The sequence below is a fragment of the Cherax quadricarinatus genome, chromosome 39 (genome assembly GCF_038502225.1).
Source record: "Cherax quadricarinatus isolate ZL_2023a chromosome 39, ASM3850222v1, whole genome shotgun sequence".
NCBI classification, from domain to species: Eukaryota; Metazoa; Arthropoda; class Malacostraca; order Decapoda; family Parastacidae; genus Cherax; species Cherax quadricarinatus.
In genome coordinates, this window is record NC_091330.1 from 32351620 (window position 1) to 32370139 (window position 18520).

The 18520-nt window shown below is 43.2% G+C and overlaps 1 protein-coding gene across 3 annotated transcripts in view; it reads left to right on the forward strand.

The window, feature by feature from the left end:
- The first annotated feature begins 4213 nt into the window (after positions 1-4213).
- Positions 4214-18520, forward strand: part of LOC128696230 (insulin receptor-like) — a 442718-nt gene continuing 428411 nt past the window's right edge. For all 3 annotated transcript variants that reach the window (XM_070092553.1, XM_070092554.1, XM_070092555.1), the window contains exon 1: positions 4214-4329. In XM_070092553.1, coding sequence (XP_069948654.1) covers positions 4233-4329 — 97 coding nt within the window. In that variant the 5' untranslated portion in view covers positions 4214-4232. The remainder of the gene's footprint in view (positions 4330-18520) is intronic.

Sequence of the window (18520 nt, forward strand, 5' to 3'; positions counted from 1 at the left end):
TGCGTCCCTGCATCACGAGTATTTCTGGCTTGGTGTTGTCTTAACGTGTCACGCCTCCTGCAACAACAAAACGTTAAGAAAGTTCCTTTTTATTTATATTTTACAATTAAATACTAACAAACATACATGTGATCTCTGAGCTAACAAAGTTTATTTAAACTATTTACCTTCAACACCTCCAGAGGACCATAACACTAGTGAATCTGACATAAAACTTTTTAAACTTGAGCTGCTGGTATCTGGTCAACACAATATTTCACACTGCCCACTTGATGGGGTCTTCACCCGCTCTCCATTTGTCAGGAGACTTTTTTGACCGGAATTGCTACTCAATTCTGTATGATAATTTTACAGTAGGAAAGAAAGGTTTCTGTGTTGTGTTCTATCACGTAGGATGGGGCTCATACAGAGTGCTGAAATCCGTCAACCTGAGCTTGGAGACTTCAGCATGATAATGAGGATACCGTCAAGCATCCCAACAAGGGTTCACCAGTTACGGAAGCTTCCAAGGTATTAAGAGCACAGGTTATGAATGTCCTGTGATCTGGCCGTAATGGGTGTTGCAGCCAAACAAACTCAGCAAATAAACTATAACATGTATTTCCTTCACCAGATATAATTTGACAGGTATATACAGGTATGTACAGTACACTTATGTACACTATGCACAGAGACTGAATAGTCAGTGTGCCACACGGGGGTGACAGAATGGCAAAAGCAAAAGCCATACTCAACCAGCAGGTAGGCAAGTCTGGCAAATGCTGATCACAAGTGAACCACATCGCCTCAGCACTTGTCGGGCTCACCTGTGATTGGATAATGAACCAAGGTACTAATTTAACGACGGGTTCCCTAATAATCGTTAAGCCTTTAGCACCTGGTACAGTGGCTGGGAGGCAGCCTATATGGGAGTGTGACATATGGCTAATAAACTGTAACATACTTTTTGCATGCCACAAAAGGTTCTAGTATAACTGGAGCTTCTATCACCTACCACGTCGCAATAATTACTCTGTGCTATACATACAACTACACTTTCCAGTCTTTTACCATATTGCTGAAATGAATATCATAATTAGTAAAGAACTTTGTGGAATCTCTAGATTTCCAAGCTGGAATGTTTAATATATATATATATATATATATATATATATATATATATATATATATATATATATATATATATATATATATATATATATATATATATATATATATATATACATATATATATAAAGGTGTAGCTTAAATGTAAATATATAAATTAGTTTAAGTTAACTTCATTCCGTCACTTGAGAGTATGTGCGTGGCTAATCAAAAACTTAGACGGTTTTAAGCTTACTTAAGTTAGCTTCCCTGACAAAAAGACATCACACGAGAAAACAATATTTTAGACAGAAAATTCTTGCATTTAACTGAGGGAGTCAGAAGAACTATCTCATCCAGTGAGGACGCTGAAGATCGTCAGTCCTCAGCCCAGGGTCAGTGTTCTTGATGCTCTTCTGAAGTGTGAACAACAATTTATGAGTTATTGCATCACAGCTCATGAGTAACTACACTGGTCTACAAATTTTGAACAGTTTTTGTGATTCGGAGAAAAAAACTATTTAACTTTGAGCTTTTGTGGGAGGATGCTGGAAACGTATATGACGTCTCCCAATAACGACGCTGAAGAGCGTCAAGCTTCACCCGAGGGTCAGTTACCTAGGCTTGTTGATGCTGTATTGAAGTGTAATGTATGTGACCACAACAACAGATGACTGGCTCAAGTTTCCAAGGAAATTTATTAACATATTTTCCGTGTATATAATGAACTAGCAACATAACTGTGTAATGAAGTCACTTATACTGATTCAACCCGAAGCTTCGTAGCTTGAGTCTTGTATCGCACTTCTGAGCATCTCTGGTTGTTACACAGGGAGCGTCATCCTGGTGTTTAGGAAGATATATCATCACTAGTAAATATCTCAAACTGATGAGTTATTCTGCAGTTATGACAAGGATTTCATTGATTCATTTTTTTACTGTCGTACTTGGTCATCATTTACCTGGATCAAACAAGACATAACAGGTACTATTATGGCGCTAAGATGCATCAGCCATAAAATATTAAAGTCGTTCACATCACGTAAACTGAATATTATATAACGTGAATACAAGGTATTAAAATTCTACACTAATTTACTCATAAAATGGTGACACCTTCACCTACACTGCTAAATTTTACTCTCCTCCGTCATCGCTTATTTTCAGAACATTTTTATTGACTGAAGCTCCATTAGTGAGAATTTTGTAAGTTTTCCAAGACAATCCAGTAAGATGGGAATGTGTTCAATAACTTAGGTCATGCGGCGCGTGAACTTGTCAATTGTTCAAAGAAATCTGCTCAAATGCCTTAGTGAAGAAAATTAGTAAATTCGTAAGACAGGAACTTTCCTTTGTAAAACCGTACTGAGATTCATTAATCAATTTATGCCTTTCAATATAGCTACGAATTGCTTCGGCAATTATTGATTCCATAAATTTACAAACTGTGGTCTATAGTTCGAAGCCAAGGACCTGTCACCTGCCTTGTAAATAGGTATTACATTTGCCATTTTCCACTTATCAGGCACTATGCCAGTTTGTAGTGATATGTTAAAAAGATTAGCCAAAAGTATGCTAAGTTCCTCTTTACATTCATTTAACACCCTTGCAAACAGTTCATCAGGACCTGGGGATTTGTTAGGTTTTAGTTTCTCTATTTGTCTGAGGACCATGTCACTAGTTACCGCAACCGTACATAGTTTATTATCCTGTTCTACATAATCTATTATTTCAGGAATATCGCTAGTATTTTCCTGGGTCAAAACTGAGAGGAAGTTGATATTGAGAATTTCACACATATCCTTATCACTGTCAGTGATCTGACCAGAGTTACTCTTAAGTGGGCCAGTCTTGTCCCTAATCTTACTTCTGTATACCTGAAAGAACCCTTTTGGGTTAGCCTTTGAATCCCTGGCGACCTTAGCCTCATAATCCCTTTTTGCTTTTCTTAATCCTTTTTTTTTTATTTCTCTTTTTATTTGAGTATATTGATTTCTTAACTGCCCATCCCCTTTTTGATACTCCTAAAAATGCCTCTCTTTTGACAAATGAGATGTTTTAATCTATTGTTCATCTATTTGGGATAATTTTTGTTTGATCTAATTTCCCTACTCGGAACAAAAGTTGTCTGGGTAGCTAGAACTATGCTCTGAAAAACGTCATATTGGTAGTCAAGATCACCTACCTGACCCATAGTCAGGTTATCTCAATTTAGCCCACCCAGGGAATTTTTCAGTCCCATGAAGTCGGCCAAGCGAAAGTCTGGGACAGAGATTTGATTGCAGTTATCTGGGTAATTCTATGATAGATTGAAACTAAGTGATTTGTGATCACTTTCCCCAAGCTCATCATTAACCTCAAGATTATTAATTAGTGATTCTTTGTTGGCAAGAACCAAGTCAAATAGACTATTTCCCCTAGCTGGTTCTGTCACAAACTGTTCTAAAAATCAATCCTGAACCGTATCAAGAAAGTCACTAGACTCCAGATTTCCTGTCACATTGTTCAAATCAATTTGTCTAAAGTTAAAATCTCCCATTAATAGAAGATTTTCATATCTAGATGCCTTATGAATTTCGTCCCATAACAGCTTACTACACTCCCTATCAAGGTTTGGGGGCCTATAAATCACACCCAAAATTAATTTGTCATGACCCCCGAGAAACTGAAGCCAAACAGACTCTGTGTTCGATGTTTCTAATCTTATATTATGTCTAAGACAACAATTTAAATAATCTCTGACATACATCGCCACTCCGTCACCCTTCCTGTTGACCCTATCAGTGTGGAATAGTTTATAACCCTTTATGTTGCATTCAGAAGGCATTTCTCTTATCTTTCAGGTTGAACCAGGTCTCCGTTATACCAATAATATTTATATTACCTACACTTGCAAGTAATCTTAGCTCATCTATCTTATTTCTTAGACTCCTACTATTTGTATAGTAAACCTTAAGGAATCTTTAAATAGCACTTGTGCTTAAGGAATTTTTAAAATAGCACTTTTTTTAAAGAATCTTTAAGTAGCACTTGTTCTTAAAGAATCTTTAAATAACACTTGTTCTTAAAGAATCTTTAAATAACACTTGTTTTTAAGGAATGTTTGAACTAACACTTGATGTTACTTACTTCAGGATAACTACGAGATGTGTATCTACGCTCAGTGTGAAGAAGATGGAAACTGTACCACTCGACTCTCCTCCCTGAACACTCAGTGTACTTATCATGGTTACTGTTTCCAAGGTTAGTGTTGCACACTCACTCTCTCTCTCTCTCTCTCTCTCTCTCTCTCTCTCTCTCTCTCTCTCTCTCTCTCTCTCTCTCTCTCTCTCTCTCTCACGGACAAACCCGGGAGAGAAGTACCTGGGAGGAAAGATTGGGAATTAGAGCTCAAAAAATGGAGGAAGAGTGGGGGAGGAAGCTAGCAGAGCTTGGCAGGAGAATGAAGGAGAGGATAGCTGAGGAGAGCAGGAAGTGAGGACTACAAGTCTTAGCAGCAGAAGATAAGATAAAGTGCTTAAATGAGGAACTAAGAAACCTGAAACAGATTAGAGAGACAAATGACAGTACAGACATGACATCAAGAACATCTATACCAGTCACAGACAAGGGGACTGTAGGGATCCAGGGAAAGACGTGCACAATTGAGAGACCTGTAGGCAATGAAAGAGCTATGACACCTGCAGAGACTCCAACAGACAACTGCAATGGCAAGGAACAGGTGAGCAGGAAAGACAGTCCACTGAGCATAGGGGCTGCAGCAAGGGCAGGGACTGAAGGCAGAAACGTTTCGATGGAAGGAACTAAAACACCTCAGAGGATACAAAGGGAGACACAGTGAGAGGAAGAGAGAGAGAGGTCAGTGTTTGTCTATGGGCTCCAAGAAGTCGAAGGGAAAACCTACGATTAAAGAAACGGGGAGGAGAAGAAAGCAATTAAAGGTATCATGAAAGCAATAGGTGAGGGAGACATGACCCATGAGACAAATTTTCAGAGAATTGGGTGGTTTGCGAGTGGAAGGAACCAGCCAGTCACAGTAGTTTTCAAGGCAGAATTAACTTGAACCAGGATCCTGCAGGAGCAAGCACGACTGAGGGCCAAATCAGAGTACCAGAGTGTGTACCTCGATCGCGACAGAACACAAGGAGAAAGAATGATACTGAGAGAGAGGGTGCAAAGATGAAAGGAGGAACGAGATGCAATGAAGATGAGCAGAACCCAGACTCATGTGGAAGGGCAAACACACCGTACAGAAACACTGCAGAAGGACTCCAACCATGACAACCCCAAAGCAACTGACCAATCTAAACCAAAACCCACACACTTTTCCCTCTGCCCCCACCCCCCATATCACAAACCTTACCCCTACAGCAGCCCCCTATGGGCACTCTGCCCCCACCCCCCATCAAAAACCCCACCCAAACTGCGACAACCCCACTGCAACTGAACAATCTAAGCCAAAACCCATACACTGTTCCCTCTCCCCCCACCCCCGCACACCACAAACTCCACCCTACAGCAGCTCTCCAAGGGCACTCTGCCCTCACCCACCCCAACACAAATCCCACCCTCACTGCAAATCCCCATATGCCCCCTCCAGGGCTCCTACTCCCCCAACCCCAATATTTTCCCAGGACCACCGTGACAGATAAGAAGTTGAAGGTGTGGTACACGAATGCAGATGGATTAACAGATAAATACGAGGAGTGGCATGAAAGAATCAATGAGAAGTCCCCAGACATTATAGCAGTCACAGAAACGAAACTCACTGAGACAATAACACAGTCTTCTCACCGGGATATCAGATCCTGAGGAAAGACAGAAGGAGCAGAGGGGGAGGAAGGGTTTGCACTACTCATAAAAAAACCGATGGGGTTTTGAGGAAATGGAAGGCATGGACGAGATGGGAGAAAGGGACTATATAGTAGCTACAATTCAGTCTGGGGAACATAAGGTAGTCATTGCAGTGATGTATAACCCACCACAGAACTGCAGGAGGCCAAGAGAGGAATATGAAGAGAACAACAGAGCGATGGTGGACACACTGGCTGAGGTGGCACGAAGAGCTCAATCGTGCAGAGCAAAGTTACTGGTTATGGGAAAACCTGGAGCCTCACGGGGGTCCTGACACATGGAGAGCCAAGATGATGGATGTGGTACTGGAAAACCTCATGCATCAACACGTCAGGGACACTACCAGAGAGAGAGGGGAGGATGAACCAGGAAGACTTGACCTTGTGTTCACCCTGAGCAGTTCAGACATTGAGGACATCACATGTAAGAGGCCCCTTGGAGCTAGCGATCACGTGGTTCTGAGTTTTGATTACATAGTAGAGCTGCAAGTGGAGAGGGTAACAGGAGTAGATTGGGAAAAGCCAAACTATAAAAGGGGGTGACTAAACAGGTATGAGAAACTTCCTGCGGGAAGTTCAGTAGGACAGAGAACTGGTAGGAAAGTCAGTAAATGAAATAATGGAATATGTAACAACAAAATGCAAGGAGGCAGAGGAAAGGTTTGTTCCCAAGGGCAACAGAATTAATGGGAAGACCAAAGTGAGTCCTTGGTTTACCCAAAGGTGTTGGGAGGCAAAACTAAGTGCATTAGAGAATGGAAGGGGTAGAGAAGGCAAAGGACGCTGGAAAATAAGGAGATCAATCGAAGAACCAGAAACGAGCATGCACAGATAAGGGGGGAGGCCCAGAGACAGTATGAAAACGACATAGCATCAAAAGTCAAGTCTGACCCGAAACTGCTGTATAGCCACATTAGGAGAAAGACAACAGTCAAAGACCAGGTGATCAGGCTGAGGAAAAAGGGTGGGGAACTCACACAAAACGATCAAGATCTATGTGAGGAGCTCAACAAGATGTTTAAGGAAGTATTCACAGTGCAGACAGGAAGGACTCTGGGAAGACAGGACAGAGGGGGACACCAACAGGGAATACACCAACAAGTACTGGATGATATACACACAACTGGGGAGGAGGTGAAGAAGCTGCTAAGTGACCTTGATACCTCAAAGGCAATGAAACCGGACAACATCTCCCCGTGGGTCCTTAGAGAGGGAATGCTGTGCGTCCCATTAACCACAATCTTCAACACATCCCTTGAAACTGGGCAACTACCTGAGGTATGGAAGACGGCAAATGTAGTTCCCATTTTTAAGAAAGGAGACAGAAAAGAGGTGCCAAACTACAGACCCGTGTCACTGACGTGTATAGTATGTAAAGTCATGGAGTAGATTATCAGGAGGAGAGTGGTGGAGCACCTGGAACGAAACAAAAGTATAAATGACAACCAGCACGGTTTCATGGAAGGCAAATCCTGTGTCACAAACCTTCTGGAGTTTTATGATAAAGTAACAGAAGTAAGAGACGAGAGAGAGGGGTTGGTTGATTGCATCTTCTTAGACTGCAAGAAGGTCTTCGACACAGTTCCTCACAAGAGATTAATGCAAAAACTAGAGGATCAGGTGCGTATAACGGGAAGGGCACTGCAATGGATCAGAGAATACCTGACAGGGAGGCAACAACGAGTCATGGTACATGATGAGGTATCACAGTGGGCACCTGTGACGAGCGGGGTCCCACAGGGGTCGGTCCTAGGACCAATTTTATTTTTGGTATATGTGAATGAAATGATGGAAGGGATAGACTCAGGGGTGTCCCTGTTCGCAGATGATGTGAAGTTAATGAGGTGAATTAAACCAGATGAGGATCAGGCAGGCCTTCAAAGTGACCTGGACAGGCTGGACACGTGGTGCAGCAACTGGCTTGTCGAATTCAACCCTGCCAAATGCAAAGTCATGAAGATCGGAGAAGGGCAAAGAAGAACGCAGACAGAGTATGGGCTAGGTCTCCAACTACTGCAAACCTCGCTCAAGGAGAAAGATCTTGGCGTGAGTATAACACCGAACACGTCTCCGGAAGCACACATCAACCAGATAACTGCTGCAACATATGGGCGCCTGGCAAACCTGAGATTAGCATTCCGATACCTAAGTAGGGAATCTTGCAAGACACTGTACACCGTTCACGTCAGGCCCATACTGGAGTATGCAGCACCTGTTTGGAACCCACACTTGATCCAGCACGTCAAGAAATTAGAGAAAGTGCAAAGGTTTGCGACAAGGTTAGTTCCAGAGCTAAGGGAAATGTCCTATGTAGAAAGGTTGAGGGAAATCGGCACAAGCCACCTACTTTTCAGACACATAATAAACCCACACATAATTCGACACATAATTACACACACACACACACACACACACACACACACACACACACACACACACACACACACACACACACACACACACACACACACACACACACACACTTAAATCTGATGAGGACCAGGCAGGACTTCAAAGAGACCTGGACAGACTGGCCACCTGGTCCAGCAAATGGCTTCTCGAATTTAATCCTGCCAAATGCAAAGTCATGAAGATAGGGGAAGGGCACAGACAGAGTATAGGCTAGGTGGCCAAAGACTGCAAACCTCACTCAAGGAGAAAGATCTTGGGGTGAGTATAACACCGAGCATGTCTCCGGAAGCACACATCAATCAGATAACTGCTGCAGCATATGGGCGCCTGGCAAACCTGAGAACAGCATTCCGATACCTTAGTAAGGAATCATTCAAGACACTGTACACCGTGTATGTCAGGCCCATACTGGAGTATGCAGCACCTGTTTGGAACCCGCACTTGATAAAGCACGTCAAGAAACTAGAGAAAGTACAAAGGTTTGCGACAAGGTTAGTTCCAGAGCTAAGGGGAATGTCCTATGAAGAAAGATTAAGGGAAATCGGCCTGACGACACTGGAGGACAGGAGGGTCAGGGGAGACATGATAACGACATATAAAATACTGCGTGGAATAGACAAGGTGGACAAAGACAGGATGTTCCAGGGAGGGGACACAGAAACAAGAGGCCACAATTGGAAGTTGAAGACACAAATGAGTCAGAGAGATAGTAGGAAGTATTTCTTCAGTCATAGAGTTGTAAGGCAGTGGAATAGCCTAGAAAATGACGTAGTGGAGGCAGGAACCATACACAGTTTTAAGACGAGGTTTGATAAAGCTCATGGAGCGGGGAGAGAGAGGGCCTAGTAGCAACCGGTGAAGAGGCGGGGCCAGGAGCTAGGACTCGACCCCTGCAACCACAAATAGGTGAGTGCAAATAGGTGAGTACACACACACACACACACACATACACAAACACACACACACACACACACACACACACACACATACACACACACAAACACATACACACACACACACACACACACACACACACACACACACACACACACCCACATACACACACCCACATACACACACACACACACACACACACACACACACACACACACACACACACACACACACACACACACACACACACACACACACACACACTGTAAGTAAGTGCCGGTAAGTCCCAGGAGGTTAGGGGTCAGGTCACAAGAAGATGTGGGCAGCCAAGGACCACTGAGACTTACCTTAAACGCACAAGCCACCTACCTTTCAGTACATAATAAACCCACACATAATTCCACACACAATTACACACAAAATTACACACACACACACACACACACACACACACACACACACACACACACACACACACACACACACACACACACACACACACACACACACACACATATCCAGACACACATACACTCCCCCCTCACCACCGACATCTCACTACTTTCCCTGATCCCTCCCCTCCGTCGATCACCCTCCCCTCCCCCGTTCACCCTAAACCCTCCCCACCCTTCCCCACTCAGCTCCCACATAGCCACAGTTCCTCCACTACTTCCCCCCCCACACTCTGACATACACACTACTAATCTAACATACAGAACTAATACGTTTCCCACTCTGAGGCAATCAGGATAAAGCAAAAATGGGTTGCCAGAGAGCAACAAGAAAAACCAAGGGACAGGAGGAGGAAAATGCAAAGGAAGATTGGGCAGCAGAGCTCATAAAAAGGGATCATGAATGCGAAAAAGAAACTAGAACTTAGCATGAGAATGGAAGAGAGGATAGATATGGAAAGCAGGAAGTGGGAGGTGCATGTCAAAGCAGCAGAAGCTAGGATACAGAGTTTAGAAGAGGAATTGAAAAATCTGAAACAGCCTAAAGAACTAAAGAACATTTTGGGATTGACAACAGAGACTGCTACCTCAGCCACAAATAAGGGGACTGTAGGGAAAGAAGGGGCACAACTGCATGGAGAAGCTCTATCAGAGGAGACTGTAGCAAATGAAAGAGCTAAGCTTTATGTGGAGGCCCTAACAGACAACAACAGAGCCCAAGGAAAGCCGAGAAGGGAAAATGACAGGCCACTGAGCCCAAGTACATTAGCCAGTGAAACTGATGAAAGGAAAGCTGCAGTGGAGGAAACCAAATTAAATGAGGGGATACACAGGGATATGCAGTGGGAGAATGAAAGGGTGAGGTCAGTCCTTGTGTATGGGCTCCAGGAAGTCGAAGGGGAAACATATGAAGCAAGAAAACAAGGGGAAAAAAAGCAATTGAAAGCATCATGAAAGCAATAGGAGAAGACGATATGACCCAGCTGGAAAATTTTCGGAGAATAGGGGGGTTTGTAAAAAAAAGAACCCGGCCAGTGAGAGTGACCTTCAAGGCAGAAGCGACTCGGACCAGGATCCTGCAGGAGAAAGCACGATTAAGGGACATGGCGGCATACAGAAAGGTGTATCTCGACCGCGACAGAACACAAGAAGAAAGGAAGAAACTGAGAGAGATGGTACAAAAGCGAAAGGAGGAAAGAGAGGGGATGGAGAAGACAGACAGGAGATCCCAGACCCAGGAAGAAGATCAAATACAGCCTCCCTCACAACTTTCTATAGAAGCCTCCCAACCAGGTCAACCCCAGTGCAACCAAACACTCTAAATCAAAACACCCATGCCACATCCAATGCCCCCACCCACTACATTACAAACTTCATCCCCACAGCAACAACCCATAGTTCCTTACCAGGAATCCCACTTCCCCAACCCCAATATACTTCGCAGACCAAAGTCTCAGAAAAGAAGTTGAAGGTGTGGTATACAAATGCAGATGGAATAACAAACAAGTATGAGGAGTGGCACGAAAGAATCAAAGAGACATCCCCAGACATAATAGCACTCACAGAAACAAAACTCACCAGAATAATAACAGATTCAATCTTTCCATCCGGATATCAAATCCTCAGGAAAGACAGAGGGAGGAGAGGGGGAGGAGGAGTTGCACTGCTCATTAAAAACCAGTGGGGTTTTGAGAAAATGGAAGGAATGGATGGCATGGGCGAAAGGGACTACTTAGTAGGAACAATCCAGTCTGAGGGACATCAGGTGATAATTGCAGTAATGTACAACCCACCACAGAACTGCAGGAGGCCAAGAGAAGAATACGATGAGAGCAACAGAGCAATGATCGACACACTAGCCGAGGTGGCCAGGAGAGCACACATGGGGGGAGCAAAGTTACTAGTTATGGGTGATTTCAATCACAAGGAGATTGACTGGGAAAACCTGGAGCCCCATGGGGGTCCCGAAACATAGAGAGCCAAGATGATGGATGTGGTACTGGAGAACCTCATGCATCAACATGTTAGAGACACTACCAGAGAGAGAGGAGAGGATGAACCAGCAAGGCTGGACCTTGTATTCACCATGAGTAGTTCGGACATCGAGGCTATCATGTATGAAAGGCCCCTGGGAGCTAGTGATCATGTGGTTCTTTGCTTCGACTACATAGTTGAGCTCCAAGTGGAGAGAGTAGCAGGAATAGGCTGGGAAAAACCAAACTACAAAAGGAGGAACTACTCAGGCATGAGGAACTTCCTTCAAGACATTCAGTGGGAGAGGGAACTGACAGGAAAACCAGTACAAGAAATGATGGACTATGTAGCAACAAAATGCAAGGAGGCAGAGGAGAGGTTTGTTCCCAAGGGAAACAGAAATAATGGGAAGAACAGAACGAGTCCTTGGTTCACCCAAAGGTGTAGGGAGGCAAAAACTAGGTGTACTAGAGAATGGAAAAGGTACAGAAGACAGAGAACTCAGGAAAATAAAGAAATCAGCCGAAGAGCCAGAAACGAATATGCACAGATAAGAAGGGAGGCTCAGAGACAATATGAAAATGATATAGCATCAAAAGTAAAGACTGACCCGAAGCTGTTGTACAGCCACATCAGGAGGAAAACAACAGTCAAGGACCAGGTAATCAGACTGAGGAAGGGTGATGGGGAATTCACAAGAAACGACCGAGAGGTATGTCAGGAGCTCAACACAAGATTTAAAGAGGTATTTACAGTGGAAACCAGTAGGACTCCAAGAAATCAGAACAGGGGGGGCACACCAGCAAGTGCTGGATGAGGTACATATAACCAAGGAGGAGGTGAAGAAGCTGCTATGCGAACTTGACACCTCAAAGGCGGTGGGACCAGACAACATCTCTCCATGGGTCCTTAAAGAGGGAGCAGAGATATTGTGTGAGCCATTAACAAAGATCTTCAACACATCATTTGAAACTGGGCAACTCCCTGAGGTATGGAAAATGGCAAATGTAGTCCCAATTTTTAAAAAGGGAGACAGACATGAGGCACTAAACTACAGACCTGTATCACTAACGTGTATAGTATGCAAGGTCATGGAGAAGATCATCAGGAGGAGAGTGGTGGGGCACCTGCAAAGAAACAAGTGTATAATTGACAACCAGCACGGTTTCAGGGAAGGAAAATCCTGTGTCACAAACCTACTAGAGTTTTATGACAAGGTGACAGAAGTAAGACAAGAGAGAGAGGGGTGGATCGACTGCGTATTTTTGGACTGCAAGAAGGCCTTCGACACAGTTCCTCACAAGAGGTTACTGCAAAAGCTAGAGGACCAGGCACACATAACAGGAAAGGCACTGCAATGGATCAGAGAATATCTGACAGGGAGGCAACAACGAGTCATGGTACGCGACGAGATGTCAGAGTGGGCGCCTGTGACAAGCGGGGTTCCACAGGGGTCAGTCCTAGGACCTGTGCTGTTCTTGGTATACGTGAACGACATAACGGAAGGGATAGACTCAGAAGTGTCCTTGTTTGCAGATGATGTGAAGTTAATGAGAAGAATCGAATCGGACGAGGATCAGGCAGGACTACAAAGAGACCTGGACAGGCTACAAGCCTGGTCCAGCAACTGGCTCCTTGAATTTAACCCTGCCAAATGCAAAGTCATGAAGATTGGGGAAGGGCAAAGAAGACCGCAGACACAATATAGTTTAGATGGCCAAAGACTGCAAACCTCACTCAAGGAAAAAGATCTCGGGGTGAGTATAACACCGAGTATATCTCCTGAGGCGCACATCAATCAGATAACTGCTGCAGCATACGGGCGCCTGGCAAACCTACGGATAGCGTTCCGATACCTCAGTAAGGATTCGTTTAAGACTCTGTATACCATCTACGTCAGGCCCATACTGGAGTATGCAGCACCAGTTTGGAATCCATACCTAGTCAAGCACGTCAAGAAATTAGAGAAAGTGCAAAGGTTTGCAACAAGACTAGTCCCAGAGCTACGGGGATTGTCTTATGAAGAAAGGTTGAGGGAAATCGGCCTGACGACACTGGAGGCCAGGAGGGTCAGGGGAGACATGATAACGACATATAAAATACTGCGCGGAATAGACGAGGTGGACAAAGACGGGATGTTCCAGAGATGGGACACAGACACAAGAGGTCACAATTGGAAGTTGAAGACTCAGATGAATCAAAGGGATGTTAGGAAGTATTTCTTCAGTCATAGAGTAGTCAGGCCATGGAATAGCCTAGAAAGTGAAGTGGTGGAGGCAGGAACCATACATAGTTTTAAGGCGAGGTATGATAGAGCTCATGGGGCAGAGAGAGAGAGGACCTAGTAGCAATCAGCGAAGAGGCGGGGCCAGGAGCTGTGAATCAACCCCTGCAACCACAAATAGGTGAGTACTCACACACACACACACACACACACGACAAGGTTAGTTCCAGAGCTCAGGGGAATGTCCTATGAAGAAAGATTAAGGGAAGTCGGCCTGACGACACTGGAGGACAGGAGGGTCAGGGGAGACATGATAACGACATATAAAATACTGCCTGGAATAGACAAGGTGGACAAGGACAGGATGTTCCAGGGAGGGGACACAGAAACAAGAGGCCACAATTGGAAGTTGAAGACACAAATGAGTCGGAGAGATAGTAGGAAGTATTTCTTCAGTCATAGAGTTGTAAGGCAGTGGAATAGCCTAGAAAATGACGTAGTGGAGGCAGGAACCATACACAGTTTTAAGACGAGGTTTGATAAAGCTCATGGAGCGGGGAGAGAGAGGGCCTAGTAGCAACCGGTGAAGAGGCGGGGCCAGGAGCTAGGACTCGACCCCTCCAACCACAAATAGGTGAGTACACACACACACACAAACACACACACACACACACACACACACACACACACAAACACACACACACAAACACACACACACACAAACACACACACACACACACACACACACACACACACACACAAACACACACACACACACACACACACACACACACACACAAACACACACACACACAAACACACACACACACAAACACACACACACACAAACACACACACACACACAAACACACACACACACAAACACACACACACACATGTGCCTAGGACAAAATGGTAACAAAATGGTAACTAAAATGTGGAGAAATTTTCTCCAGGAGGGGGGTATCAGCCCCCTTCAGCCCCCTTCAGCCCTTTCAGCCCTGAGGGACCACTCAGAAGGGGCGAGCGTCTTGTTTACTGCTAGAGTGAGTAATTGATCACAGATGCTATGCCACGTAGTCAAATGACCTCTGCTCCTTGCAGCGGTGTTGCAACGTGTATTTTTGTAAGAGACAGTACATCTCTTACTTAGCAGGACAATTAAGGAAAATCCTGCTCCCACTTTATTACCATAGTAAAGATAGTGTACATTGTTGTTTATGATTAAGACAGCAAGAAACAAACATTCTGCTTTGCTTCATCGAGGAGGTGACAAGGATGCAAGGTACTAGGTCAGCGTTTTTTTTTTTTTGTGCTGGGGCAGTGACGGCATGGAGCTGTAGCGTCTGGCAGACTATCTTTGACTCTAGGTAGAGTGACACTGACGCCAGGAGATCTGTGCGTTAGTGTGAGCAAAGTGTCTCTAACACAAACACTTCAGAGAAGTGTGATCAGCTTCTCTTGTGATACATTGTGAACAATAAAGAGAAATCTTGTGGAACATAGTGTACCAGTGTGCGTTTCCTAGACAATGGAAGACGTGGACATCCAAGGACACTTCAGCTTCTATCAAGTCACCGATATCTGTCGAAGGTGTTGAGAACACCATAGCTCACGTTACAAAGAGCAAGGTATGTTACGAATTTCTTGTAGATCGGGGGATTGCGCAATTCTTGAGTCACAAGGAGTTTGTAATCAACCTATAATCGGCAGTAAGGTGTGGACTTTTGAGTCCAAACAAGTAAGTATTTCGTCAGCCATCATCGAATGAAATATGCTGACATAACACCCCCTAGGGGTAATTTATACTTACAAATTGTATCTCTTGACAGCCCACTGTTGTGATGGTTTCGACAGCTTCTAGACCTCGTCTGCAGGGGCGGCTGTGTAGACGATTTGCTGTCATTTATCAGCTAAGTGTTCATTATATATAGTTATAATAAACGCGGCAGGTAAGGCCAAAAATCTCAACAGAGTTTTGGTCGTGCTCGAACCGGATAAAGACCACACTGTGGTCCAAATATGTTGTACTACAGTGTACAAATAACCTATGAGCCAAGGTCCTTCGAAAAAAGCTGTAAAACTAGTGTTTTACAATATAAATCAGTATAAATGAGTCCCTCCAGACTCAATCACAGAGAATGGGCAGCCAAAAGAAAACGGGCGCTCACCCAGCGTTCACCCAACGAAAACGGGAGCTGGGTGACTCACCCAACAAGAAGACGGGGGATGGTATCCTGCACCCTCCATCAACTGCTCCAATCTCGAGAAAATGCTGATTAATACAACAGCAACCCAAGTGATGTTGTTTGTCTGAGTGTATATATATACACAGTGTTTATAATGTTTATAGACAGAAATTAAGAGACAAGATTGTGTTAAAGTTTGTTTCTTATAGATTTACCTGTTATATTAAAGGAACTTATATATAAAGTGTAAACTTTCAAATATATATTAACAGTGAAATTTATATATGTGTAAGTAATATTCACGTGTGATTACAGTTATACAGTGACATTTATAGTGTATAGTGAATGAAGTGTATAACATCGTTATTTACGATTAATCATCATGGTCAGGCTGACACCGTAAACTCTAAGCCATAAACACCAGACACATGTACGGTGTAACCTTCATGGTCATTGACCCTGAGGTTAAGCTTAGTGGGTCAGTAGTGTCTGACTCGATTATTGCTGACTTAAGCATAACAAAAACTCAGCTGTTTATAGCAGTACAGTGTTTTTTAAACACTCTAAGTGTGGTGCTGGAATTTTCAGTATACCATTAAAATGGCTTGTTTGAAAACTCAGTTTCAGTCTTTACAGACTAAGATTACACAATTAGAAAATCTAATTTCAGTCTGTATAGGATTAACTCAAGATACAAACATAGATTTTGATGATCTTGAGATCAAGTTTGAATTATTTACACAGCGTCTGGAAATAATTAATTCAGACTATACACATTATGAAAATAAATTTCTTGAATCAGATCCATCTGAGGATGAAATTAAAAATGTTTTGGATACTTTTAGTGATCAACAATTAAGGTGGACAGGAGTACAGGCTATCTGCCGTAAAACTCTGTCACAGAGACCTACTATAACTAGTGGGCAAACACCTGTTACACCTGTAACAACAACAAGTGTCCCATTACCAAGCTTACCTACATTGTCATTACCTATTTTCCAAGGTCATAATTATGAAGAATTCATTAGTGGTTTTCAATCCATAGTAAATTCACGAACTGACATGGATGAGATTGCTAAGTTCAATTACCTTAAATGTCTTGTGAAGGGAGAACCCTATGAACTGATTAAGTCATTTCTGGTGGTTAAAGGTAATTATCAAATAGCCTTACGTGTCTTAGCAGACAATTACTTCGATGCTGACAAGGCTAGAGTTAGACATGCAGTCTTAATATCAAGCTTGAAGCCACCCAAACATTGTTATTCAGACTTACAGGCATTTAGAATTACATTAGACAATAGTCTCAGATCTCTAGGTGCTAAATATGACCTAAGACAATGTGATTGGTTTATCAGTGGTATTGTACAAGATAAGCTGTCACCACAAACTATTGAACGATTAAATATTATGTTCAATAAACGCTATTTCACTTGTGAGGAAATTAGCAATGGTTTACAAACAATTGTTTCATGCATGCAAGCAACGAGACAAGATGAAAAATCCACAAATCCAGTGGATAACAAACCTTCAACTCAGTATAAAAAGAGTATACCTACTCCCACTAAACCACATAATGGGAAATCCCATATAGGCATTTATCAAGTTGTGAATACAACAGACAGTAAACAAACTGTCATACATAAACGTACTCCAAAATGTGTACTTTGTGATGGAACACATTGGGCACAGTATTGTATTCAATACACATCAATGGAGGCACGTAAACAACGTGTTCATCAGCTGGGAGGAAAATGCTCACTGAAGAAGTGTTTTAAATGCAAGGGTATGCATCATACAGCATTATGCCCAAATACTTTTGCTGAACAGCAGCAGACTTCCACAGAATCAGGAAGTCAACAAGCAACAGCATTAAATGTGAGAGATAAGTTTAAAGCAACTGCTCTCCCGATAGCTCGAGTTGAGTTATCTAATAAATTACACAAAACCAATGTGCTAACACTATTTGATCAAGGCTCACAAAGGTCCTTCATAAGAAGATCAGTGTTGCAGAAACTGAATAAACAACCCTATGCCAAAATACAGTTAGATATAGCTGGTTTTTTCCACAATTCTGGTAAACAGACATATGACCTAGCCAGAATCACTGTTGGTCTAGGAAACAGGAAAAAGACAGTAGAAGCTGTGGTAGTAGATGATTTGCCTAAATCTGTGCAGATCCAGGGATTAAAAGAAACAGTTGCAGCACTGAAAGCAGCTAAGGTCAAGTTAGCCTGTCCTGAACATACAGACGGACACAATTAGTCCAATTGATTTAATCATTGGAAGTGATTATTATCACTGTTTTGTGCAAAATATAGTAAGTTGTTACAAAAAACGCGATTCTAAAAGCTTAGAGATCTCCAGTGAATACTAGAAAGGACTGCCCTTCTAGCATCCAGCCTGTTACTGGGTTTTCGTAACAAGTAGTCAGTATCC